At 50.5% G+C, this 24,996-nt stretch overlaps 1 protein-coding gene across 6 annotated transcripts in view; it reads left to right on the top strand.

Moving 5' to 3' along the window:
- ZNF710 (zinc finger protein 710) overlaps nucleotides 1–24,996 on the top strand; it is a 66,090-nt gene that overhangs the window by 22,062 nt on the left and 19,032 nt on the right. Inside the window, exon 1 of one of the 6 annotated variants that reach the window (XM_055326452.1) lies at nucleotides 3,650–3,712. The exons of the other annotated variants lie outside the window; for them this stretch is intronic. Within the exon in view, the coding sequence (XP_055182427.1) occupies nucleotides 3,657–3,712 (56 nt within the window). The 5' untranslated portion in view covers nucleotides 3,650–3,656. Of the gene's footprint in view, nucleotides 1–3,649; nucleotides 3,713–24,996 lie in introns of those variants that run through there. 6 annotated transcript variants of the gene reach the window in all.

The following is a 24,996-nucleotide window of genomic DNA, read 5'->3' as shown; positions in this document are numbered from 1 at the left end:
TGACTCTGGCCAGGGGGAGTTTTGCAAAAACACTTTGAGCTACAGAGCATTTCTCTAACCAAAGCTTAGGCAAATAAGCATTCAAAGAAATCTTATTATTAAAATAGTAAATCTTACACTTATATAGAAAATTTAAAAATAAAGGAAAGTGTCAGGGTGCCCAGGTGGCTCAGTGGATTGAGTGTCAGGCTCTTGATTTCAGCTCAGGTCTTGATTTCAGGGTTGTGAGTTCAAGCCCTAAGTTGGGCTCCATGCTGGGTGTGGAACCTACTTAAAAAAAATAAATAAGAAAAGAAGAAAAATACAGGAAAGTAAAAATTGCCCATAGTCTCCTCAAGTAGAAATTACCAACACTGTTCAGTGCCTTTATATATTAAGTCACAGCCTTCTTCGTGTACATATTCAAATATACTGTATTTTAAGAATGTTTAAGAGCACATTGAACTTTGTATCCTCTTTGTCTTTCATTTGACGTCATATTATGGCAAGCAAGAACTTTTGCAAAGCGCTTGGGCTTTACAACTGAGCATATGCTTTGCAGACATTTCTGTCAGCCACCAGTAACCAACTATAAGAACTCATGTTCCACCCACAACAGAAATTGTGCCATTCGGGAAGTCCTTTGATCATCATGCAGTAAACGTAGCCAAAATAATTGTAAATTTAAACAGACTAAAACTAAAACCCAGCCACTTGAAAAATTTAAAACCCTCTCCAAATCTGTTTGGTCAAGGAAGAAATAAAGACTATAGTGACAAATATTTAGAAAGCCTTGAAAACCAGAATGCCACATAACCAAACCTCTGGGAGGCAGCTGTCGCTATTCTTATAGACTAAAATGCTTTTATTATTAAGAAGGGAGACAGAAAAAGAAAATAAACCAAGCATTAGCCTGAGACCTTAGGAAAAAAAGAATAAAAAACAGCCCCTAAGGAAAAAGGAGAGAAAAAAAGAGTAAAGCCCAAAATAAATGAATTAGAAAGCAGAAACACAGTGAAATTAGCAGATACATCCAAGAACTGATTCTGTTTTTAAACAAACAATAAAGTAGACTAACCTCTGGCAAGTCTACTTGAGAAATAAAAAAGAGAAGAGAAAAAAAAAATAGGAACAAGAAAGGGAATGTCGCAATAGAGACATTTTAAGAAATAAAAATGTAGGTGTGATTGGCTTAAGTTTGAAAAATCTCAATTAAATGAAGACTGTTCTGAAAAAATATATATGTTGTTAATGGAGAAAAAAAATTTGTGATTGTTATCAAAGCACTGCCTCCTTTACCCTAAGAAGTCACCGATCCCAAGTGTTTTTGTTAGGTAATTATTTCAAATTTGATAATACTGATAACATTAAGCTATTCCATGGCTTAGCACAAGATTGATGGAATGATCCAATTCATTCTACAAAGCAAAATAAGCCTGATATTAACCATGGCACAGAGCGTATTAAAGGATGGAAATGTTATGTCGGAAATAGAATTCAATAATGTATTAAACAAGTCATCTACCATAACCCAGTGGGGGCAATTGTCAATATCAGGAAAGCTTAATATAGTAACTACGTCATGCTAATGGGTTAAAGAAGTAAAAACGATTGATTCCAATATATGCAGGGGAAAATTGATTAAAATCGAGCAACCATTTCTACCTAATCAATACACCAAAAAAGGAATAGAAGGGCACATTTGTAGCATGATGAAGAATATCTATTTCAAACCAATAGCCAATGTTATAATTAACCATGAAATACTAGAAGCATTCCTGTTGGAACCAGTAGTAAAGTGAGGAGGCCTGCCATCAGATTCACTGTCTAACCTTGCTTTTAAGATCCTCAATAATACTGAAACAAATATATACGAAAGAAGAAGTAAACATTCCATATGTACAGTTTATACCATATCTTGGGCTAGAGGTTGATTTCCAAAGTTTAGAAGTATGAAAGTCATCAAAAAATCCAACAGATTTGACTACATTTAAAAAGTGTAACTGCTCTGTGAATTCTAGAAAACAATTGAGAGCCTGGGGAAAAAGATTTTATCATAAGATACCCTAAAGAGTTAATATTTTGATTCTACTAAGATCATATCTATATTTGTTTTCAAAAATCAAGATTTAGGGGCCCCTGGGTGGTCAGACTCGTAGTTTTGGCTCAGGTCCTAATCTCTGGGTTCATGAAATCAAGCCCGAAGTCAGGGTCCACGCTCAGTGCAGTGTTTGCTTAGGACTCTTTCCCCCTTCCCTCTGACACTCCTCCTTCAAATAAATAAGTAAATCTTTTTTTTTTTTTTAAATCAAGATTTAAACTTGAAGAGAAAGTGAACAGACAATAAAATTAGCAAATATATACCCCATTCAAAGAAATGCTGGGTGGTAAGCTCTATGAGGTCAGGGACCAGATCAGTTCACTGCATCCCAGATATTGTACTAAGTATTATTTGTTGAACAAATAAATTAATGCAGTGCAAGCTTTTAAAGTATTACATCGTTTTTTACCTTTTAAATTTAAAGCAGAAGTTTTCATCAAGGTTTTATAATGAAAAATCGCAAGTATATAGAAATGAAATAGTACAGTAAATACTCATACACCCTTGACTAGATATAACAATGACATTTGCTGCAATTTTTGCTTCATCTGTACGTGTAGTTTTTTTATCTGTATGTGTAGTTTTTTTTTTTTCCTGAATCATCTTAAAGTTGCAGAATACATAACACTTCTCTGAATTACTTCAGTTGTGAATCCTAAATTTCCGAGAATTTAGCTAGCTGTGCAGAGGATTTGGGAAGCTCCTGCTGCACCATCCTCCAAGGGGTGTCTCTGCAGATTGTCCTAGCCCTTTAGGAGACATTCAGGAGTCATAGTCATGACCTTCTGGTATTTACGAGAAAAAAAAGTATGTTTTATTGTCAGGCCCCGTGCTGGGTGTTTTACTGATGGTCTCCAGTTTAATCCTCTTCACAACTGTATGAAGGTGGTATTATGCCCATTTGGAGGGAAACAAGTTCAGAGAGGTTAAGTGACTTGACCAAGTTCACACAGTGGCATTATTCAACCGAGCGTCATCTGACCCCATCACATTGTACATCTGCCTCTTCCCTTTATCTTCTGTCTGCACAGATGCATTTTGTGGGTCGTATGGACAAATGGGAAGCAATCTGAGTGTCTTTTGGTGTGAGTGTGGGCAGGCAGGCAGATGGTGGTCTGTGTGTTCATGTGGATATGCTGTGTTTATGAACACAGACTATTGATTATGAAGGTACAACATGGAAAATTGCTCAGTGGTCCAGGTACGGGGAAATGAGCAGGACACCGGAGTGTATATGCCACGATTAACATCTTGTGAAAACCACCCGCTTGGGGGAGGCCCAGGAAGAAAAACACAAAAAGGGGCTCGGTGAAGGGGAGGAGTATTTTTTTTCTCTTCCATCCTTTTCATCAAACTCTTTGCAATGGGTCGTTTTACTAATTTTATAATAGAAATTTTTAATCAGAAAAAGAAATTTGTACCCACTTTACAGTTTTGTAAGCTCACGGCAGGGGAAGGCTCTGCTCTGTTTATTGCTATTCTTTTATTTTCCAGTGCCCAGCACCATGTCTGGCACATTATGGACATAATAAGTGTGCTGGACAAGTGCCCACTGGGAAACCTCTCAGGGCCCGGAATGTGTTTGCAGAGAGTTTCCGCCAGCTGGTCTCCCCGAGAGCAGGCACAGGCCAGGTGTGTGTCCTGGGGTGGTGGATTTGCAAGGTGGTGAACTCTCCCAGTCCAACCAGAAAGGGCCCCCACCCAGGCGGAGGGGCCATTTTGTCCTTTCAGCATCACCAGGGCATTTAGTGCTAATGTTCATGTGGAATAAACAAACTCTAGTCGGACAGAAGCAGATTTTATATCATTCTCAGACTTTTCAAAATTGATAGTAATGGTTATATGAACGGTTCTTTTTTATTGAGCACTCCCCGGAGGCCAGGCTAAGTGCATTTACAAAGCCATCCTCTCTTTTAGTTTTGACAACTATGTAAGGATTAGCAGCTATTTTATCTCCATTTTTTAGATCAAGAAACTGAGGCATGAGTTCCAGGGCAAGTCTCAGTTTTGCCAAGAACTTAACTTCCAGCAAACCGCAAGCCTCTCGGCTTTAATTTCCTTGTTTATGAACAACAGCAGCTGACATTAGTTGAGTGTTTACTATGTGTGAGGCTCAGCTGAGCAGAGAATGTGAGGCCGCCTTCAGCAAACAGACTGGATTTCAGCCACTGGCATCTCTATGCCAGGGATTAGCACGGCACTTGCCCCGGTGCCATAACCCAGTTGGTCTTGTTAGTTTGGGCTTGTTTGACTTTCCCAAGGCTGAAGCTTCTGAGCCCCTGGTGATGCCGTGTAACTCCTGGTTCTTACATAGCAGGGCCATCTTGAGTGGTCAGGTAATTCCTTATTCCCTGCTCAGTGCTTGTTAAAATGCAGTTCCCTGTGTCCAGCCCCAAATCCACTGAATCCAGGCAGGGCTCAAGAGACCGTATCTTAAAATAACATCAGGTTGGTTCCTAGCTGCCAGTCTTTTTTGTGGCCAACATGGGCCAACCATCAACTGTTAGAGTGGCCTTTTCCTTCTTGAGATTAAACCTGCAGATGTGGGGTACCTGGGTGGCTCAGTGGTTTAGCATCTGCCTTTGGCTCAGATTGTGATCCCGGGGTCCTGAGATCGAGTTCTGCATCGGGCTCACCACGCTTCTCCCTCTGCCTGTGTCTGCCTCTCTCTGTGTGTCTCTCATGAATAAATAAGTAAAACCTTTAAAAAAATAAAATAAACCTGCAGATGCTTGGGCGAGTATAAACCAGAACCCATTTCCATCCGGAGAAACCCAGTAGAGCGACGAATGTGGCTAAGGATTGCAAATTTTGTACTCTGAACACTTGTGAATTTCCCATTGACAGAACATTCTCTTCAAACCTCAGCTCCACGGAGCTCAGCAGGCCATGTGCGGTTGAATGTAAATTTCAAGAACACTTAAGAAACTTAAATGTTTTGGGGTTCTTTTTTTTTTTCTGTTTTAAAGAGAGAGGAGAGGCAGGCAAGATGACCTTCAGAAGGGCAAATTTGAGGCTCTCCTAGCAGTGGAGGGTTCACCTAAGAGGAAAGATACACATCTACATTTAATTTCTTAAATTTATAAGCACTGTCAGACCTTCTTAGGCCAGTGCCACACAAAAGGATGGGCCGTGAGCTGATGGTGCTGCTCTGCATAGCATCACCCAGCCAAGAGGAATTGAGAATGAGCTGTGGCGACTCGTATTGTGTGCCACTGCCAGGACAGCATCCGAGGGTGGGCCCCATGGCTGCATCTCAAGCCAGGCATGGACCAGCGTGGCCATCGCTGATCTTCCACGACAGTCATGGGGCCAGGAGCTGCACGCTAGTTCTCTTTCTATATGGAGTCTCAACGGGCCAGTTCGTGCAGAAGGGGGTTGACTGCCACACCAGCTGGCCACTCCCTTGTGAGACCTTCTGCTTGTCCTAGAAGATGCACGTAAAGCCTGGTCAGGGAGCCCAGGAGAGAGAGTTGTTGGTCTGGGATGGAGTGAAGTGATTTTAAGAGATAGCCCTGGCATGCCTTGCACTCCTGGCTTCGGAAATAGGCACTACCAGTTGTGACTTCGGCCCCACTGGCTTTCCCTCTCCAGGTCTCAGAGTTGAGTAAAGGGGCAATGATAGTTGCTCCTGGAAGGACTTACATGTGAGATGAAAATGAGATGACGCTGGGGACTCTGCGCTTGGGAAAGGGAATGTTCTTTGTGCTATTTTGTCTGTATTGTTTGAAAAAATGGATTGCATTGTGGGTCTCCAGGAAGTTGCCAGCTGCCCTCTGTTTCTGAATTCCTGTGTGTGCGTCTGTGTGTGTGTGTGTGTGTGTTTTGTGCCCGTGGGGGGTTGGGGGAACAGTCATCGGTTTCCTGCTGATTAATCCAGTTCCTGGAGGGGCCCTTCCCTGGCAGTGAGGGGGCCTGGCCACCTGCCTCACCGCCTCACTCTCTTGGCCCCTTCTAAGAAGCCCACCCGCTCTCCTGCCAACCTCAGGCCTAGGATGCCCTTTACAGGCCTGTTGAGCCTGACTTTGTTCTGGCTATGGGGGGGGGGGGCTCCCGGGTTTCAGCTGCCTTGGGTTTTGCCTGCAGGTGTGTTTCCTTTGCCCACCTGGCCCTGTGGGGACTTGGGCTTCTTCCAAGTTGCCCCCAGGTTGGGGCCAAGAGGTTTGGTCATCCGAACTGTGAGCCCTGGAAATGATGCTGTTGGGGTCCTCTGCTCCTTCAGAGTGGGAGGCTGAGGCCAGGGATTACAGAAAGGCACCAGGGTGGAAGCCGCAAACCCCAGGATTTCCCGGCTGGTAGAAGGGGTGTCTGGAGAGTATGCCTTTGGTCTTCAGAAGGAAAGTTTTGGTAGTGGGGAGAGGCCAGTGTGTTGGGATTTGGAGTCCCCAGCCTAGGTCCTGACCCTTGAGGGAAGAAGCAGCAGAGAAGGGGAGCACAGCCTGGGAGGGGGCTGGGCTGGGCTTGAGTCAGGGACGTGGTTGCTGTGTTGAACTAGGACCACCTCGCCACTTCATTTAGAGACATGGTGACCACCATATGAATCTGAGGTCTTGCCCCCAAACACTGCAGCTCTCTGGCTGCAGCATGCTGGTGACAAGCTGAGCCTCCCTTTTCAGAGCCCTCAGCAACCACAGACGTGGTGTCTCCACTCCACAGAGGAGCGCAGCTATTCCTAGATGTGGCCCCTTGGGCACTACTGAACTGCGGGAGGCAGGTCCCCAGCTCGGGCTGGGTGTGTAGCCTGGCTTTGGGGCCTGAGGACCAGCCGTGCCTCTTACACCGAGGGATGGTGTTAGGACCATCTTGTGGCCAGTGTGGGTCGGACCCTCAGAGCTCCTAGAACGATTGTACTCCACGGTGCACGCACAGCTCCTCACACCTCATCTGAGTCAGGCAGGGATGGGAAGTGCTGTACTTGCTAATACCTGCTGGCTGAGTCTACAAGGCCAGGATGCATATTTGGTTAGCAAACAGGGAGCAGCAGCCAGAGCCAGCCCACTGCCTTCCTGCTTGCCTTTCTAGCAAAAATGTCCTCTGGAAAGGTCAGCCAGGACCAGCTACATAATTTGCTGTTGCAAAATGAAAATGAGGGCCCTGGTTTGGAAATTAGTAAGAATTTCAAGATGGCTATAGCAGAGCACAAGGGAACCAAGCACAGGCCCTCCTAAGTCTGGCACCCTGGCGCGGGGGTGGGAGGTTCTGCACCCTGAGGTCAGTATTTCCCAGCCTTTGGATTTCTGATGCTTCTGGGGTGGCCAAATTGGTGGCCAAATTCTCTTTGGAAAAAGAGGGACTTTACAACTCCACGCCAGCTGTGAGTCCTGAGACATGCTCTCCCCCCTCTGTCCCATAGGCCACTTTTCTCAAGGGTTGGAGTGACTTCCACTTCCACTTCTTCTTTTTCTCCTCTACCCTGCTTCCCCCTTTCATTGTAAACTCAGAAACGTTGGACACTCCCTCCCATTCCTCCTCCTGTGCCGCCCTCCCCCTCACTCCAGCTCTGTTTCCCTCTTCCTTTCCTGTTGCTTTCATCTGGGGGAAAACCCTTCCCATGTTTGCTGTGTGACATTTCCCAACCATTCATTAGGTGTTGTTTGATTTTAAATGTCCCTTTGAATGAACAAGAACACTCCTTGGATTTCCAGAGTCTCTCTCTGAAGTGGCTCAAGCAAGCACCTTCCCCCATCGAGGGACGTCCCTTCAGTGGCCTCTGGCTCTGTCCAGATGGTCTCTGCCCATTGGGAGCCTGGACTGAATTCTCATTGTTAGCATTTGTCACTCACCATGTCCTCCTCACATTCAGCTGTCAGCCCTACTGGCCACAGTGGAAAGAAAGTCTGCTCCATTCTTCCTTATGACACGGTTCCTGCCCTGGTGACAAACCTGGCCATGGTTCCCAAAGACAGAGGTTTCTAGGCTTCCTCGGGGTGGGTAGAGAGCTGGGGGTGGGGACTATGAAGGAGTTAAAGAGATAAGCCCCATGGGATGCTGTCCCCGCCTGCCTTCACCTTCGCCACACTGTAACCAGAAGGACTTTCAGAGCACCCACTGGATAACAATACTCCCTTGGCCTAAAACTGTCCTCTGGCCTCCTGATGCCTGAGAATGGCATCCAGACCCTAGTGCGGCCCCTTCAAGGTCATGTCCCTCCCCCGGAGAGGCAGGCAGCCCAGGGTGGCTGAAGTGACCCTTGATCCACACCTTGAAGAATGCTAGAGGTTCAGGGAGGTAGAAAGGGGAGGGGATATACAAGGAAGGAATGGCTCCTCTAGAGAACAAGGGGAAGGTGGGAGTCCAGGATGGCTGGGGAGGAGGGGCAGCAAGACAGGGAGAGAATGGACTGTCTTGGCTCTGGCCTGGTGCACATCCCAACGGGGCTTTGAAAGTTACCAGAGCCTCTGGGGATGGGCCTGTCCTGGGTGCTCTCATTTGCTCCCCCAGGGCAGCACATCCGGGAATCCCCAATGAGCACTTTAAGAAGATGGCCTCAGCAAGAATGCACCGGGACTTTTCTCTGGTAATGGGAAGCTGCTTTGCTCAATCAACCTTGTGCTTCTTGGCCAGAATGAACTAAGGAAGGAGGGGAGGCACCTGAGTGGCTCAGTGGTTGAGCATCTGCCTTTGGCTCAGGTTGTGATCCTGGGGTCCTAGGATTGAGTTCTGCATTGGACTCCCCACAAGGAGCCTGCTTCTCCCTCTGCCTATGTCTCTGCCTCTCTCTCTGCGTCTCTCATGAATAAATAAATAAAATATTTTTAAAAATTAAGAGAGCACTAAACAGAGATGGGATCCCTAGAGAGTCAGCCAGCAGGGCCCATGTTCAGAAAGGGAAACTGAGCCCTCATCACCAGGGAACATCACTACTGGGTAGCAGAGTCCGGGGTTTCCAGGCTTCACCACCACCTGCTTAGGACAGAATGAGGGCTGAGCTAGTACGTTACAGTCTGAATGATTTCCAACAGGTCCTTTATGGTTCTGACCATTAGAGCATCTTCAGCACCATGAGCCCCATACTCTGGATCCTTTTCTTTGACCTTCACACATAAGGTACAAGGATCTGGGCTTCTGTACTTAAAGAACTCAGGATCCAGGGGGCCCAGTGGGCCCAGTCATAAATATTGAAATCTGGATGCCCAGGAGATGTGCTGGAGGCCAGAGATTATCTCCTCCAGGGGCCAAACCAAGAGGAAGCCTCGTCCAGGTGCAGACTTGCCCTCAGGCCTCAAGCAGCGGGGCTGGGCAGGGCTGGGCCAGCTGTGGCCGACGTTGGCCGTGAGCACCCTGACCTGCACAGCACACCATCCGGGTACTTCCTGCGTGTGCGGAGGGGGGAGCACAGCATGGCCCTCAATCTCATCACGAGCAGGTCAATTCTGCGTTGGGCAGGTTGGATAACAAACCAAAGATTGGCCCAACAAATGCAAAGAACGAGTCACAGTTCACGCAGGGTCTGTTTGCTCATAAGTTTTTATTTTGAAAATGCCAAGCCCGGGGATCCCTGGGTGGCTCAGCGGTTTAGCGCCTGCCTTCGGCCCGGGGTGGGATCCTGGAGTCCCAGGATCAAGTCCCGCGTCGGGCTCCCTGCATAGAGCCTGCTTCTCTCTCTGCCTCTCTCTCTCTCTCTCTCATGAATAAATAAATAAAATCTTAAAAAAAAAAAATGCCAAGCCTAACAGAAAAGCCAAGAGCCTTCATCTAGGTTCACCAGTTGTTAACATTTTGCTCCGTTTGCTTTCTCTCACTCTCTTTCACATGGTTGTGTTGAATCATTTGAAAGTGGGTTATGGACAGCATGCTACTTCACCCCTCAACACCTCAGCAGGTGTCTGTTAGGAGCAAGAACTTGCCCCTTGTAGAGGGACAATGCCATCATCGTGCCTAAAGAAATGACCATTATTCAGTACTATAATATATATGTAATAATATGATATTCCCCAATCGTCCTCCAAAAGTGTTTCTTAGGTTCTTCTCCTGACCCAAAAAGACTCATGCATTGCATTTGGTAATGTTTCTTTAGCTCCTTTTAATCTAGAATAGTCTCCCTGCTTTGTGTGTGTGTGCCGGTGGCTTTGAAGAGTCCAGGCAGGCCAACCATCTTGTAGAATGGATCTGGCTTTGTCTTTGATGGAGTCTGCACAAGTTAAGTTTGCATGGTTTTGAAACTCGCCTGATAATTGCTTCATTGTATCGAGAAAAGTCCTAAGGCAGAGGGTACAGTCTAGGGTATCTCCTTTGTCCTCTACCCTTGTGGGAGTCATGGGATGTCCTGTCCAGCCACCAGAAAAAGAGGTGGCTTTAGTAACATAACGTTATATTTATAAAATGTTTCAGCTGACTGTGAAGATTATTTTCACTTGATCCGCACCAAGCCCGGCCCAATCCAGCAGGTGTTCTCTAGCCACTGAGTGGATGAGCTTCTGAGAGATTGGGTTCATGTTCATGCCCAGGTCCACACGGTGGGCAGAACTGGCCCAGAGCCCAGCCTTTCTGACCCACACTGGGGCTTCCTGTGCCCTCTGCACTGACATAGCAGCTAGGAGATGGGGCAGTGTCCATGCCTCAGCTGTGCCTGCCCCAGATTGGGTAGGTTACGAGGTGAGCCCTGGACCCAACACGTGTCCCTGAGTGCTAAGCAGAATACTGGATATACTCTAATAGGATCTAACCTGTCTTGATTGGTCATGAGCTTAGTGACCGAATTGAGGTATAAAGGTGCTGGAGCTTCCAGCCCCACCTCAACTGGTCCCACGCTGCTGTCTGGGAGCTTTGCATCCTGTACTCTCACTATCACAGCCTCCAGCACCAGCACCCCATCCATCTCCCTGCTCGTCCTTCTCATTTGCGGCTTGCATCTACCAGTTTAGGAAACCAGACGCACAAGCTTGTTAGAATTGAGTCCAGAGGCTGCCAGCAACGGGCATTGTCATGGAGAAAGAGTTTACTGTAAATCCAAAGACAACTCTTGGAGGCACCCTTGTCCGAATAACTTCTGGGCTTTCTGAGCTGTTTGGTATGCTCCACTTGTCTCTATTCTTGGGGGAAGTGAGGTTGCCAGAGAAGGGACTTCTGGACAAGTGAGATGTTGCTGTCACACATTTCAAGTTTATTTTTTAAAAGATTTTATTTATTTAGCTGAGAAAGAGAGAGCTCACGCAAAAGCAGGGGCAGAGGGAAAAAGAGAAGCAGACTCCCAGCTGAGCAGAGAGTGCAACTCGAGGTTCGATCCCAAGACCCCGAGATCATGACCTTAGCCAAAGGCAGATGCTTCACTGACTGAGCCACCCAGGCGCCCCGCACACATTTCAAGTTTGAAAGGTCTAGAAAGGACCATAATGGTCAGCAGAGTGACTGATGAGGACAGTCAGCATGCGTGTGTGAGTGCTGGAGCACGAGGTCACTTGGACATTGTGGCCTCAACACTGAGCCGGGGGGGCTCGGGTTGGGGCATGGCGATGGGTCCCTGGCCTCAGGCCAGCATGCGCCGACCACCACCCTTCTTGCACATAGATCACGCTTCCTCCTCCCAAGTGGGCTGTATTGCACACACCCCAGTTTTCCTGAGCATCTCAGCTCCTGCACAAGAGCAGCATCCCAGTGTCTGGATCTCCTAGTCACCGAGGGAAGGGTCCCTAGTGCTTCAGATCTCGTTGTTGGAGCCACATGCCAATATCCTGCAGGTTTTTTTTTCCCAAGGTACTTTCCTTCTATTCTCTTCTGTCTAATTGTGTTACCTTGGGCAGGAGCCCACTGAATCGTGCTCTTTCTCAAAGAAATTTCTGTTCTCATAAATGTATAAGCATGGTGCCCTTTCTGTTTCTCTGCTGAGTACTCCAGAAAGATCCCAATTTGACTTCACAGTGAGTCCTCTGCCAAGTCTTTTTTGCTTGTTTGCTTGCTTTTCGTTTTGTTTTTTTTTTATCAAACTAATCCATATGCATCTTTTTTTCATGTCAGACAATACTAGAGGCCTGGTCAGGATGAAGTAGCAGGCCCCGCCTGCCTTCCTGCCCACTCCAGCCCTCCAGACCCATAAATGATTTCTCAATTCCTTTTATTTCTCCTCTGTTACTCACCTCCGTATTTTGAAAGAATATGTTTATCCTACCACTTCTCCACTTAGCAATTTTGGACATTATCTGCTGCCTCCATGCTCTTGCCCTTCCTGCTAATATTCTATAATGACTTGGGGTTAAACTCACAATGTTAATAGGATTCATCGCCGAGCCTAGCGCAGAGCTACATTTCTTCTTTAAAAAGAACTAATTGAAAAAATAAATAAATAAAATAAAAAATAAAAAGAACTAATTGTTGTTCTCAACAGCTTAGTTTTCTGGGTCCATTTCTGATTCTTCCCAATACACCAAAGGATCAAGAAAACATCTATCAGATGTTTTATCTGTAGTTCATTGATTAGTTTCTCTTTTTTTTTTTCCCTTAGACACTGGGGTATCTCGCCAGTGAAATTCTTTAAAGCTTTCTCAAAACAAATGAAAATGTAGTTCATTTTAACGGATTACAATGACTCCATGCCCCCTCTGAAAAGGTTTCCCTGACCCCTCCCCGCAGCTGCCCAAGGCTGACCCTCCTCGGGGCTCACACTAAATTGTAATCACCTGTTTCCTTGCCTGATACTCCCCACCCCCCACCCCACCCCCACACCCCGCCTGCACCTCGAGTATGAGTTCTCGAGGGCAGGCCTTGGTCTTCTTGTTCACTGCATTCTCTAGGAATGCCTGAGAGCTGGCTGGCATATAGCAGGCACTCAATAAATATTTGTTGGAATTTGCATTTGTTGGATTGAAAGGCAAGAGTAATTATATGCTCCTGGTGGTGCAGTGAAATTTCCAACCCTGCGCTCTTTTGCATTTTCCATGTGCCTGTTCTCTCGGCTTCCTTGTTGGGTTTGGAGGCCTTTCTGGGCCCGTTCCAACTTAACAGCCCTTCCCAGATGAAGCTAGCAAAGGCTGGGTTTCCTTTCTCGGCTCCCTGGTTCACCCCACCCCCACCCCACACAAGCTTGGCCTCAAGCGTCTCAGGGCCTCCGATTGGTCCTTGTCACTTTCGAATCCCAGCCCACGCCACTAAGCTCGGCACAGACTGATTGCTCTATAGAGGAGTGAGGGTGAGACTCGCTCAATCAATCAATCAATAAACCAATCAGTCTTCCTGCACCCGGCCGCCTCGCTGTTCCCAGGCATTACTCATTATCCAGCGTCTGGATGATCAGAAGGAAAAAGGAACCTCTGCATAAAGGTGACCCCATTTCAGGTTTCATCATGACTCGCTGAGTGTTGAAAGATGAGAAGAGTGAGACCAGGAAAAACAAAGAGGGGGACCAGGGACATTGACCGGTGATCTCAGAGGAATATCTTGGGAGCCATTTGGTCCCTAGACTGAGGGCTATGTGTGGGTAGGTGAGGTCCTGTGCGCTGTGTCACCCGGAGCTTAGCACCGGGCTGAGCACACGGTAGATACCGGGTCATAACCTATGTCTGGCTGCAGAGAGGAGGGAAGGACGGAAGCCCACATCCAGGCCTGTTCCTGAATGAGGGACCTGGAATCCTTGGGGCACCTGTATATCTTGATGGAATCAGGAAAATACTGATCTGTGACGTGTCCGCAGAGGCCCCTCCCTTGTAAGCACAGTGATCCCACCACTGGCAGCTAATGAAGAGGACTCCCCCACCTCTCACCACCCACCACCCGGCCTTGGGAGGCTGGCCTCAGCAAGCCTGAGCAGTACCTCTTTGCGGCAGTCCCTGGAAAGAATCATTCCCCGCCCCCATCCACAAGTGTCACGTGTCTCCTGCTCCCAGGCACGGCCCAGGCGGGAACAGCTGCCACCCCCACCCCCCAGACCCTCCTGCCTAGGCCCTTAGCTCTTTGCGGGGAGCAGGACAACCCCAAGGGCCAAGCCGCCTGCCCATGGAGACCATGCCTCCCTCCACAGCATTGCAACCTGGGGCCCTCTCTGCATTGGCTCCTCCAGGACCCTGAAATAAAGCTGATGGTCACCGCCCACCCCCTAGCCCCTGACTCTCCGAGAGGGAGCATTGCTTTTGCAGGTGGAGTGAGTTTCAGGGGCAAGGGGGAGCCTTTCAAGCAGCTCTTCGATGCTTCTCCAGCAGAACTGGATTTATTTTTTGTATTTTTAGGAACTAACTTGCAGTTCTCAGCCTCTCCCTCCCTCCCTCCCTCGCTCCCCAGAAACGGGAGAAGGAAAAATGAAGCAAGGGTCTGTCTACATTGTCGCTATGATTGGCACGGGTGTGAATGAGGGGTCACCGCCTCGGCTGCTCCTTTTCAAGTGCTCCCCTCTCCCCTGCACGCTGTATTCACGCCGACCACTCTTCTTTCAAAGCTCCCGTCTTTCTCTCCCGCTTTGTCTCTCGGCTCTCCTTCCCTCCACGCTCTGCCTTTCATTCCAAGTCCAGCCCGGCTCCCTTGGGGACCACTCTGCTCCGCTCTCCTTCCCCCCTTCTTCCTCTTCTATTCAGTTCTTTTTGCCTCTTTCTTTCTTCTTTTTTCTTTTTCTTTTTGAATAGTGCTTCTGTTTTCAAGGGATGGAATGAAGAGAGAAGTCGGTTTATTTGAGCAGAGAGAATGTGAATGTGTTCATTTTCCTCCATTGCTCTAAATGTGTAAAAGGAAAGGGACAAAAAAAAAAAAAAAAAAAAACACCATGTGGGACATGGTTTCCTCCAGGCTCCCACTCTGAGAGGGAAGGGTGTTTGGAAAGGGGCTCCACCAGGCCAGAGCGAGCCACTGGCTGGCAGAAGGTTCTCCCTGGGAAGCCCGGCACCAGCCACCAGGGCTGGTTGGCTGCAGGGCTGGTCCTGGAGCCTGCAGGATTCACATGTAGCCCCAGGCACCTGCTCCCTCTCAGCCAGGCCCTAGCTTGGGCCTCCATGTGAGGGTCAAGGTCAGAGGCGACTCAGGGGCCCTCTGCCTCCCCAAACTCCCTCCTGTGGGAGAGCCTGGCTGTCCTGCAAGTTGGAGGCTGCAGTGGAGACCATGGGAATGTGGCTTGCGGGCTGAGCGTGAGTAATGTGGCTGGGGTCGCATGCACTGCCACCGTTGTCTGGCGTGGTCCCAGCCTCTAGGGCTGGCAGGCCAGGCCTCGGCCAGACCTGGAGTCCCAAAGAGGAGACTGAAAAAACTAGAACCGCAGAACGAAGGATGCTGAGAGGGGCTGGTGGCTCCCAGGAGGCTGGCAATCCTTGGAGTTGAAACGGATGGTTGACAGAAGGTTCGACACCTAGGAAATGCCCTGGGGTGGGGAGTAGAGGCATGGCTCTGGTGACATCGGCACAGAGGGGACAGTCCAAGGAAGCCCTGGTAAGATGGGAAAGCAGAGGCCATCGGGATGACAGAGCAGAGACAGAGGGAAGCTGTGAGTGGCCTGGGGCCCAGGGGGGATGGCAGGGCTGCTGTCAGGTCAGAAGGGAGGCCTGATTCAAAGCCTGAGTGTGCAGAAGCTTTCACCAAGGATGTCCAGTGGAGGGGACAGAGAGGTGGGGTCAAAGAAGTGGTGGAGGAAATGGGATCTGACCCCCTGTTCAGGGGTAGAGAGAGAAGGTAAGACATTGGGCGCCGCCGGATGCTGCAGCCAGGGTGTGGTGGAGGCCCCAAGCTGGAGGCCTGAGAGGGAAGGCGTGTCAGTGGATCAGGAGGCCAGGTCTGGGGAGAGCTGGCTTCAGGCTGCAGGTCTGGGGGACCTTTTGCACCTCCTCAGAGCCAGGAGAAAGGGTCAAGTCTTCAGGTCTCTGCAGCCACGAGGGCCTCTGTCTAGCCCAGAAGTGCCCGGGGGGCCCTGGAAGGGCCAGATAACCTCAGAGGATACAGGGAGCCGTGGGGTGCATGTGGCCGGGGTGATGTGGAGCAAGGATGCTGGCATAAGCCACAAGGCTGAAGTACAAGCCTGGGCTGGTGGGAGGCTCCCAAGGGCAAGCTCGGTCTCCTTCCTCTGCCACACCCAACACAGCTGGTCCCAGGGTAGGTGCTTCATAAATGTTTGTTGAAGTGTGAACTGAATTTATCCTTAGCAGATGTGGAATGGTTACAGCACATACCCAAGTGCTAGGTAGGGAGGAAATCCTCATATCAAGTGGGGCCCCATCCTCTGCCCCCTGAGGGCACAGGGGATCAAGGGAAGGGGGTGGTCTCCTCCCCATGGAAGATTGGGCAAAGTTCCAGCCACGTCTGTGAAGGAAGGGAGAGGGACAAGTCAGCACCAGACTTGGAGGGTGGCACAAGCAGGCACGGGTGGGGACAGAGCAGACTCAACTGTGACGACTGGGGTCCAGGTGGAGGAAGAGCTTTGGGGAGGTGGATCTGAACCCACCCTGTGCCCCACTCACCAGCGAAGGGTAGTTTGCTCAGGAAACATGCCACGAGCAGACTGTGTTCTCACTCTGGGTCTGAGTGACTGGACAAAGTGGACTATGGGTAAAGGTAGTGAGGAATGTGCTTATCTGGGGAAGTTTAGAATTTGTGCTCCAGAGGAGCATGGAGAAGCCTGGGGAGCAAGGTTGTCCCAGCTGGAGAGATCTGAGACTGGGGCCAGGTGAGAAGGCCACCACCACCACCCCTCTTCCTGGCCCCACTTGCTTCTCAAGACACCTGCTGGCAAAGCTGGAGGTTGCAAGAGTTAAGGGTGTTGACTGCCCGGCAGGTTTTTCTGGTTTGGGCAAGAACATCTCCTGGGTATACCCCATGAAGGCGCCTATGCCCACCTGGCTTGGAAGTGATAGGGGAGCAGCTAGCTCCTGGCAGGGGGGTTGAGGGTCTGCAGCGGTGGGAAGGCTTCCGGAGGCAGGCGTGTTTCCTGGGCTCCGGGTACCAGGATGGCAGAAGAGCAGGTGGTCAAGCCCCCTTCGAGAACTGGCAACAAGGAGCACAGCTCCTCCAGGAACTAGCAGTATGGTCCCCAGCACATTGCCAAGCACTAATAATAGTAGCAAACAGGTGCCAGGTTCTTTGGGAGCACTTTGCATCTTTTGGTTTGTAAGGCAGGTGCTCTAAGCACAACCACACTTTATTTTTTTTAAGATTTTATTTATTCATGACAGAGAGGCAGACACACAGGCAGAGGGAGAAGCAGGCTCCATGCAGGGAGCCCAACATGGGACTTGATCCCGGGACTCCAGGATCATGCCCTGAGCCAAAGACAGGCGCTCAACCGGAGCCACCCAGGGATCCCTCGACCACACTTTAGTAAAGAGAAATAGTCACACCTCTGGGAATTAACAGGGACTAAACTTGGGCCTTCAGAAACCAGTCTGGGCTCTAAACCAGTGCTTTTCCTTTTAAAATTCCTCTTATTTGTGATCCTTACAGACCAGCACCTTATCAGGCCTGCCTGGATGTCCTAGCAATTTCGAGTTTCTGTAAAAGTTTCTAAATGCTACCTGTTCGGGGCGCCTGGGTGGCTCAGCATGTTAAGCGTCTGACTCTTAATTTCGGGTCTGGTCACGATCTCGGGGTTGTGAGATGGAGCCCAACATCGGGCTTCGTGGTCAGCTGGGAGCCTGCTTGAGATGCTTTCCCTCTCCCTCCGTCCCTCCCCTGCTTTCTCTCTCTAAAATAAATTAAAAAAAAAAAAAAAAACCCTAAATGCTACCTGCTTGCATCAATATGGAAGGACTGCTCTAAAGCTGTTCTTAATTGTTCCACGCCTCAGTTTCCTTATTTGTAGGATAGGGGCAATGGTACGAGTACCAACCACACATACGGTGGTCAGCACTGAGTTAGGCAATGCCCTTAGAGCTGGCACGGGCTAGCACCGTAGCTCCCAGGCCAGCCAGGCAGTCTGCTAACGTCAGGATCCTCATCCGCGATCTGCAGAGTGGGAATAAGTGCTGCCCACGCAGGAGCTGCCCGTACAGATGCCAGGTCAGCTCCCAGCAGACAGGATCCTGTGGCGTTGTGCCTGGGAGGGCTTTGTAAACGGCGGAGGGCTGTGCCTGTGTGAGCCGGCGTGTTCACTCCCCAGCCCGGCCTATCTTTCTGAGTCCCGGAGGAGCTTGTGTTCTGTCCTGCACTTGGCACCCAGACCTAGGGGCGTTGGGGGGAGGGGCTCTGCCCAGCCTCCGGGAGGCAGCCCTTGCTCTGAGCCAGGATGCTGCCCAGGCAGGCCTTGCTGCATTTCAGGGAGGAGGGTGACCCTTGCTCCCAGACCTATGCATGTGTCTGTGAGTGCTTCTTCATACCAGAAGCTTTGTGGACATTTTTGTTTCAGGGAATCGGGGCCAGCCCAGGGAGGGGTCTCATTCTCAGCATCTCCCCTTCACCTTGTGACCCATCAGGGCTGTGTTTGCTGATGGTTGGGTCATCCCAGCAATGAGAGACTGAGCAGGTGCCCAGGGATCCCAGAAATCGACTACATGCATGGGAAGAGTTGGGTTTTGTGATTTGTGTGGGAATTTGATTTTTGGAGCTGCCTTGACGGGTTGTAAAGTTTCAGAAAAAAGGCGATGTCTGGCACCTACAAGGAGGCCTTCCGTGTCCTACCAGGCCAAGCCTTCCTGCCTCTCCAAGGGCTCTACTCTGGGTCCTGGGGCCCTAGGGACCCTCATGGCCTACAAGCATAGTGGTCGGGAACACCCTTCCCCAGACAAGCTGTGGGCTGAGAACTAAGCTAGAACCTTCCATAAAGCCAAGTTTATTTCAGCCTCTCTCCTCCGACAACTAATTTGGCTACTTTTTCTCCTTCACAATAGCAGATGCTTTTTCCAAGTGGTCATGCTAATTCATGGGAGTGGTAAGAGCGTATTTTTAGTACTAATGAGTACATGCCAGATACTTTAGGGTCCTAGGTGATTCACATTGTGTGTGCACATGTATTGTAATGGTGAGACCCAAAAAGCACCATTTACCAAATGCCAGCCTGCATGCCAGGTACTTTCTTATTTAAGATCTTTAAGATCTTATTTAATCTTCTCTACCATTCTGTGGGGTAGGCAGCTGGCATCCCCATTTTACAGTTGAGCAAATACTGAGGCTCCGAGCAATGAAGTCGCCCAAGGCCATTCAGCCAGGCAGCAGTGAGGCTGACTCCACATCCCACAGGACAGTGGGGAGGAAGCCCTCAAGTTGGACCACAGACGCCTCTGGTGAAGGCCAGATATTTGCTTGTTTTATAACTGTCACCTCTATTAAAGTCATTTTGGCCCTTGGGTCACAGCACCACGTGCATTTGAATTTTTGCACCTGGGGATCCATGCTCTGGAGCTCACCGCTCTGCAGATGAGGCTTCAGGAGCCTGATTATCATCCTTTGTGATCTAGATTTTTTTTTCCCAAGATTTATTTATTCACGAGAGACACAGAGAGAGAGAGGCAGAGACACAGGCAGAGGGAGAAGCAGGCTCCATGCAGGGAGCCTGACGTGGGACTTGATCCTGGGTCTCCAGGATCATGCCCTGGGCTGAAGGCGGCGATAAACCGCTGAGCCACCCCAGGCTGCCCTGTGATCTAGATTTAAGAGGAAACCAGATAGTGCTCTGGGCAGAGCTAGCCTCTTGGGGCAACTTCTTCTGAGTTGGTGGATCCACCCCTGCCGCTGGGGACCTGCACCCAAGGGCCTCTCCTGGCTCTGCCTTCCAGGATTCCCCCTACCTCTCCTCCAGCTTGTGGATAAGGCCCGCCTTGGCCCACTACATTGGCTCCCGGGGCCAGACAGACCCAGCACTTCCCCCAGCTGGGATGCCCATCCCGCCTTCCCTGCCAACCTCTTGCCTAACCTCTTATCTCACAGCTGCTCTGTAGGTTCCCTCCATCCCCATGTGCATTCCTCCCCGGCCACTGTGCAGGGTCCACAGCGTGTATATGCACACTGGGCTCCCACCCTTCGAGTGGGTCCCATCCATCTTGCTGCATGAAGGTGACTAAGAATGGATTTGCACATCACTCCTGCTTGCCTCTGATTATAGCCTGTGTGGACGGTGTGCATGTGTGATGTCTGCGTGTGTAGACTGTCAGCCTAAGTGTTGGGCCAGCTGTCCCTCCCCGCCCAGGAGATGCATGAAGCCTTTACGTGAATGAGAGGCATTTTTTACTCCTCTCCTGGCATAAATCCGTTCTCGAGTTGGGCGTGTGGGTGACTGCAAAATAAATGTTGATTATGGCATGGGCATCAGGAGGCAGCCATTTTGGAGGTTCTGCAGGGATGGAGGCCGTGGGGTGACTCACACTGGTGGCTGTGGGAGAGAAGGGGAGGGCTCTGTGCCCAGGCCACCCTCCTCCCCCATGCTCATCGCTCAGCACCTTCTCTGCCCACTGCTCTTCTGTTCTCTTTATATTCCCTCCTTCATCGTCTGCCTCCACCTCTTCTGCACCTCTGGGGTTGGAGGCTTCCTAGCCAGCCTCCCCTGTCCCTAGGCTTCCCCACCATTCCACCCGACCTGTGTGTACTCAGCACCAGAGATCATGCTCACCTGGCTGGTGGGCTTGGTCAGATATCCTGATGGCCCTGGAAAGTGGGAACCATTGTCACCTGTCACAGAAGAGACAAGCTCACACAAACCAACATGTAAGGGATGCAGCCGGCCCTATAGCCCACGTTCTGAGCCTCTGTGGCCTCCTGAAGCTCCAATTGATAACAAAGAATGTTCCTGACCCCGTAAGCTGAAACAGAGTGGGGGGGGGGGAAGCAACCAACGTTACTTTGTCCTTTTGTGGTAGCCCACACATTTAGGGCTTATTTCCTGTCTGCTATTTTGCCTTTCTGTTTCATGGTTCTTGGTCTTGTCTTTCTAATCAAATTGTGAGGTCCCTGAGCATGGGGGAAGGGGAGGGTCTTTGGGTCCCACCAGGAGCCAGCAGGGGCCTGACCCAACAGAGTGGATGGCGATGGGGAGAAAATGAACAAATAGCTCCTAGACATCGAGTCCTTACTATACTCCAGCCGTGTTAGCAAATCTTATCTCCCCAATCTCCTTTTAAGCACAAGCATTTAAGTTAGACCCGAGAAGGAAACCCAAACTCCACGTTTCTCTGGTGACTTCAGGCGGGTCACCCTATGCCTCTGAGCCTTTGCTTCCTCCTCTGTGATCTGGGATCTGTATCAGGATTCCATACTTTACATACATGATCTCATCAGGTACAAACCTAACCTGAAGGAAGAGCTTCAGGTCATGTCAAGGCCTTTCCATATCCCTACTCTATCCTACAGTTGGGAAAAGGGAGTCCCAGGGAGGTGGAGGAAATTGTTCCAGGTCACACAGCTCAGAAGTGGCAGAGAGTGGGGTGCAGGCCAGACCCTCCCCACTCTGTTCATCTGCAGAGCCAGGGGCTGTCCTTCCCTATCCTCCCATCTCTGTCTGCTGCTTCCTATGCCAGGCCTTGCTCCCAGGGATCCTGAGGTGCTCCAATAGCCTCTTGGGGGAGAAGCACAGCTGTTGTGTCATCGGCGCCTTTGCAGGTTTAGCAGGCTGGGCTCTGTGCCCCACTGCATTCTGTGGCCAGGCCCTGGCAGGTGCACCCGGTAAGGTGGGCCAGAAGCAACTCCAGCAGAGCTTTGAGTCCCGGAACTTGGGATCAATACCAGGACCAAGACCCTAGCCCAGCAGCTCCCACAGATGCTCACAAGCCTCTGGGGCTCCCAAAGATCCAGGGCCTCTTTCTCCTCCAGGTGACTTGTGTCTCAGATGAGAGTAACACCACTTTTCACCAGGCCATCTATTCCCTCTGTCACTTTGAGATGCCAGGGCCACAGTGATAATCAGCTTGCTTGTAGTTTCTGTGGTAAATCTCTTGGTTTCTTCTGTCATTTCTGATCACTGCAGATTAAACACAGAAATGTAGAAGGCAGGGTTGGAGGAGGAGCCAAGCCAGGGATTGACCTGACTCTCCCCTCCTGGGAACATAGGAAGAAGGGACATAAAAGAGGAAGAACATGATTATAATCCATTCAAAGCCCACCCTTACCTCTGACTGTGTGATTTGGACAAGTAACAGCTTTTCCAAGCCTCAGTTTGTCCATCTGGAAAATGAATCCCATCTTCATGGGATGACCTGTATTATATGCCCTGTTTATCCCATAAGCTTGGTAAACGATGGCTGAAAAGGAAATTGGCTGACCACCTTATTTCTACCTTAAACTGTGGAGACACAGATCTGGTTAGGAGAGCATACACTTCCTTTTCTCAGAGACAATTTAGGATTATGGTAAAGAGTGAATCTTGAAGAATGGATGCATCCACCATCCTGTTTGGGGTGGGAGTGTACTTTGCCTGGTACATGGGGTATCCCCCTGTGTGCTGCAGCGTGGGGCAGTGTGCAGGTGGGCTTTCCCTGGGCTGCACTGAAGAGAAATCCTGGACCTGGCTTATCCCACACTCTAGGTCTTGCCCTTGCTTCATCCTGAGGGGGGTCTCCAGCATCTCCCCCAGCCCAGCCTCAGGAAAGCAGGGTGCAGCCCCCTGGCGTGCCTGCCCCTGGCGTGCCCTCACCGGGACACCTCCCCACGATGCATTTACCTCCTCCTCACTATGCATTTTACCTCCTCCCTTCTGCAGGTGAGGTCAGTAGGGAGCCTGCCTGGTGGCGGGCAGGGGGCCCATCCTGGGTTTGTCTGCATCTGTGTCTCTAGGTTCCCTAGGAGCAAGGTGGCTGGGACCGAACCAGAGAAGCCAGGACTAGCGAAATGGGGGTTTCTTTTCCCTCCTTCCTTCCTTTTTCTTAAGCAGGAGATAAATAAAAGTCGCCCTGAGATGACAAGAGAACATTGAAGGAGATAAAAGCACAGTAAAAGGGAGTGAGAGACCAGAAGCAAAGGACAGAGGGGTATTTGGACCATACCCTGCACGGAGGAGAGAGATGAAAGAGGAAAGAGGAGATGGGAGCACGGGACCCAGTGGCAGAGCAGAGGATGGGGTTGCCACGGAAACGGAAGGAGGGGAGGGATGGAGGGAGAGGAAGACAGGATGGAGAAGCTGAGGTCTCAGCAAGGGCGGGGCCCGGCGAGGAGGAAGGGAAGCCATGAGGGGCTCCTGCGGCTAGAACAGGCCCTGGCGGGTAAACTGAGGTCGGCAGGGGAGGAAGAGGCCATCAGGACCCTCGTCCCCACCCAGAGGGGTCCAGGATCCTGGGGAGACAGGAGTCTGCTGCCCCCGCCCTGCAGGGGATAGCCTCTCTCCAAGCCTCCGTTTCCAGAACTGGAACACGGAGATGGTCCCCCCAACCCCAGGAGCCTCGAAGTCGTGTGCGCTCCTCACGAGGCCTGACAAAGTTCAAGCCCGGTAAATGGCCCTGTCATCGCTCCTTCCTCTGTGATTATCTTTGTCCCATGAACTTGGAAGCCCAAGACCTGTTTGTTTTTCCCTGTTACGTTAAGCTGGTGATCTTTGGGTCCAGCACAGGGTGATTGTTTGGAGCAGATGTGCTTCTTGCTTCTGGAATTGGAAGGAGGACATGGAGTTTTCTGGAAACATGAGGCCTCCTGCCCCTTCTCCTGGGAACAGGTAGTGGTCCTGATGCTCAGGCAGAGGAAGTCCAGGCCCAGGGGAGGAGGCTGGTTCCACTAGAGTGTTGTGTAGGTGCATTCCACCAGGAATGCCCTGGGGAGCGTGCTGACAAGCTCTCGGCCCTCTTCCTCTGTGCTCAGACTGGAGTGCCAGGCAACAAGCCAATAGTTAAATCTATCATTACAATTTTAATAAGGTCCAGGAAGGGACAGTATCAAATGTATTAACTTCCTAGAACTTGGGGGGTCTGACCTAATGGGGACCACGGGGAGAGTCAGGGGAGGTTTCCTGAGGAAGGGCACTCCAGGCAAGGGGAACAGCACATGAAAGGGCTGTGTGCAGGCAGGTCTGTTAAAGATGAAAAAAGCCCATGTGTCTGGAGGGTGGTAAGTAAGAGAACAAGCAGCATGCCGTGAAGCTGCCACATGAGCAGAGACCAACCACACAAGGTCTTCTAAGCCCTTGGTGGGGTGATTGTACTTGGCTGCAGGGGAAGCGGCTGGGGCCCTGAAGGTCCCTGAAGGCGAGGGTGGGGGGGAGCCGGGACTGTTTTAGCATTTGAGGTCAGAGGGCTATGAGGACAAACTCTTGAGAACTCAAGACGCTTTGTGCAGGTTGGTTGAATCCCTTGCTACCCCATCCCCTGGTGCCCACCCTGGAGGCCTCCAGACTCTGGAAGGCAGACACCCTCCTAGGGAGGCCCAAGTGTGGAGCAGCCACCACGTGTGACATGGTTGGACAGAAACATGCTGGGAATCAAGAGCTCTCAGGTCCATCCCTGTTGTGGGGTGGGGGCTTGGGGCCTCGCTTCCCACATCTCTAAATGACAACATTAGACAGGAGAGTCCATAGAGTTCATCCTAGCCCTGCTGATGAACACTCCCAAGCCAGCCAAAGTGGCCGGGGTGAAGGGTCTCCAGCAGGGCCACTGTCCCCCTGGTGGGAAAACTGAGCTTTCTTCCTTTGTGGTAAAGAAACAGATACCTCTGCTCAGGGAGCTGGTGAGGCATCAGGTCGGAAGACCCAGGGCCCAGGGCCTGGTGACTTCAGATCAGAGACACCGTAGCAACCCCATACTGACATCAAGGGGAAGCTACCCTGTGTTCTGTGGACGGCTCTGCAGGTGGTGTGGAATTTTCTGCCATAATTTCTGTATCAGATGTCCGGTTAGGTTTTAGGTGGGCTTATTTGTACAAGGATCAGAGACTCATCCAGCTCACCTCAGGACAAAGGGGGTGATTGTCAGCAAGGGATCCCCAGGCTAGAAGCAGGGGTTGGCCCCATCCAGGGACCAGGGCTCCCAGGGCCCTCCTGAAAGTGCCTCAGTTCAACTGTGGCCAGGGCTTTGCTCCTCTGGAGTCTGTGTAGCCGCCTCCTCCTCCTCCGCAGAGAGCCAGGCGCAGCCCCCACCGCTCATCCCCCAGCCCCCATACCTCAGGCTTGCTCAGGA

The sequence above is a fragment of the Nyctereutes procyonoides genome, unplaced genomic scaffold (genome assembly GCF_905146905.1).
Source record: "Nyctereutes procyonoides isolate TBG_1078 unplaced genomic scaffold, NYPRO_anot_genome, whole genome shotgun sequence".
NCBI classification, from domain to species: domain Eukaryota; kingdom Metazoa; phylum Chordata; class Mammalia; order Carnivora; family Canidae; genus Nyctereutes; species Nyctereutes procyonoides.
Note: the sequence above shows the minus strand (reverse complement) of the source record. Positions and strands in the feature narration are given on the sequence as shown.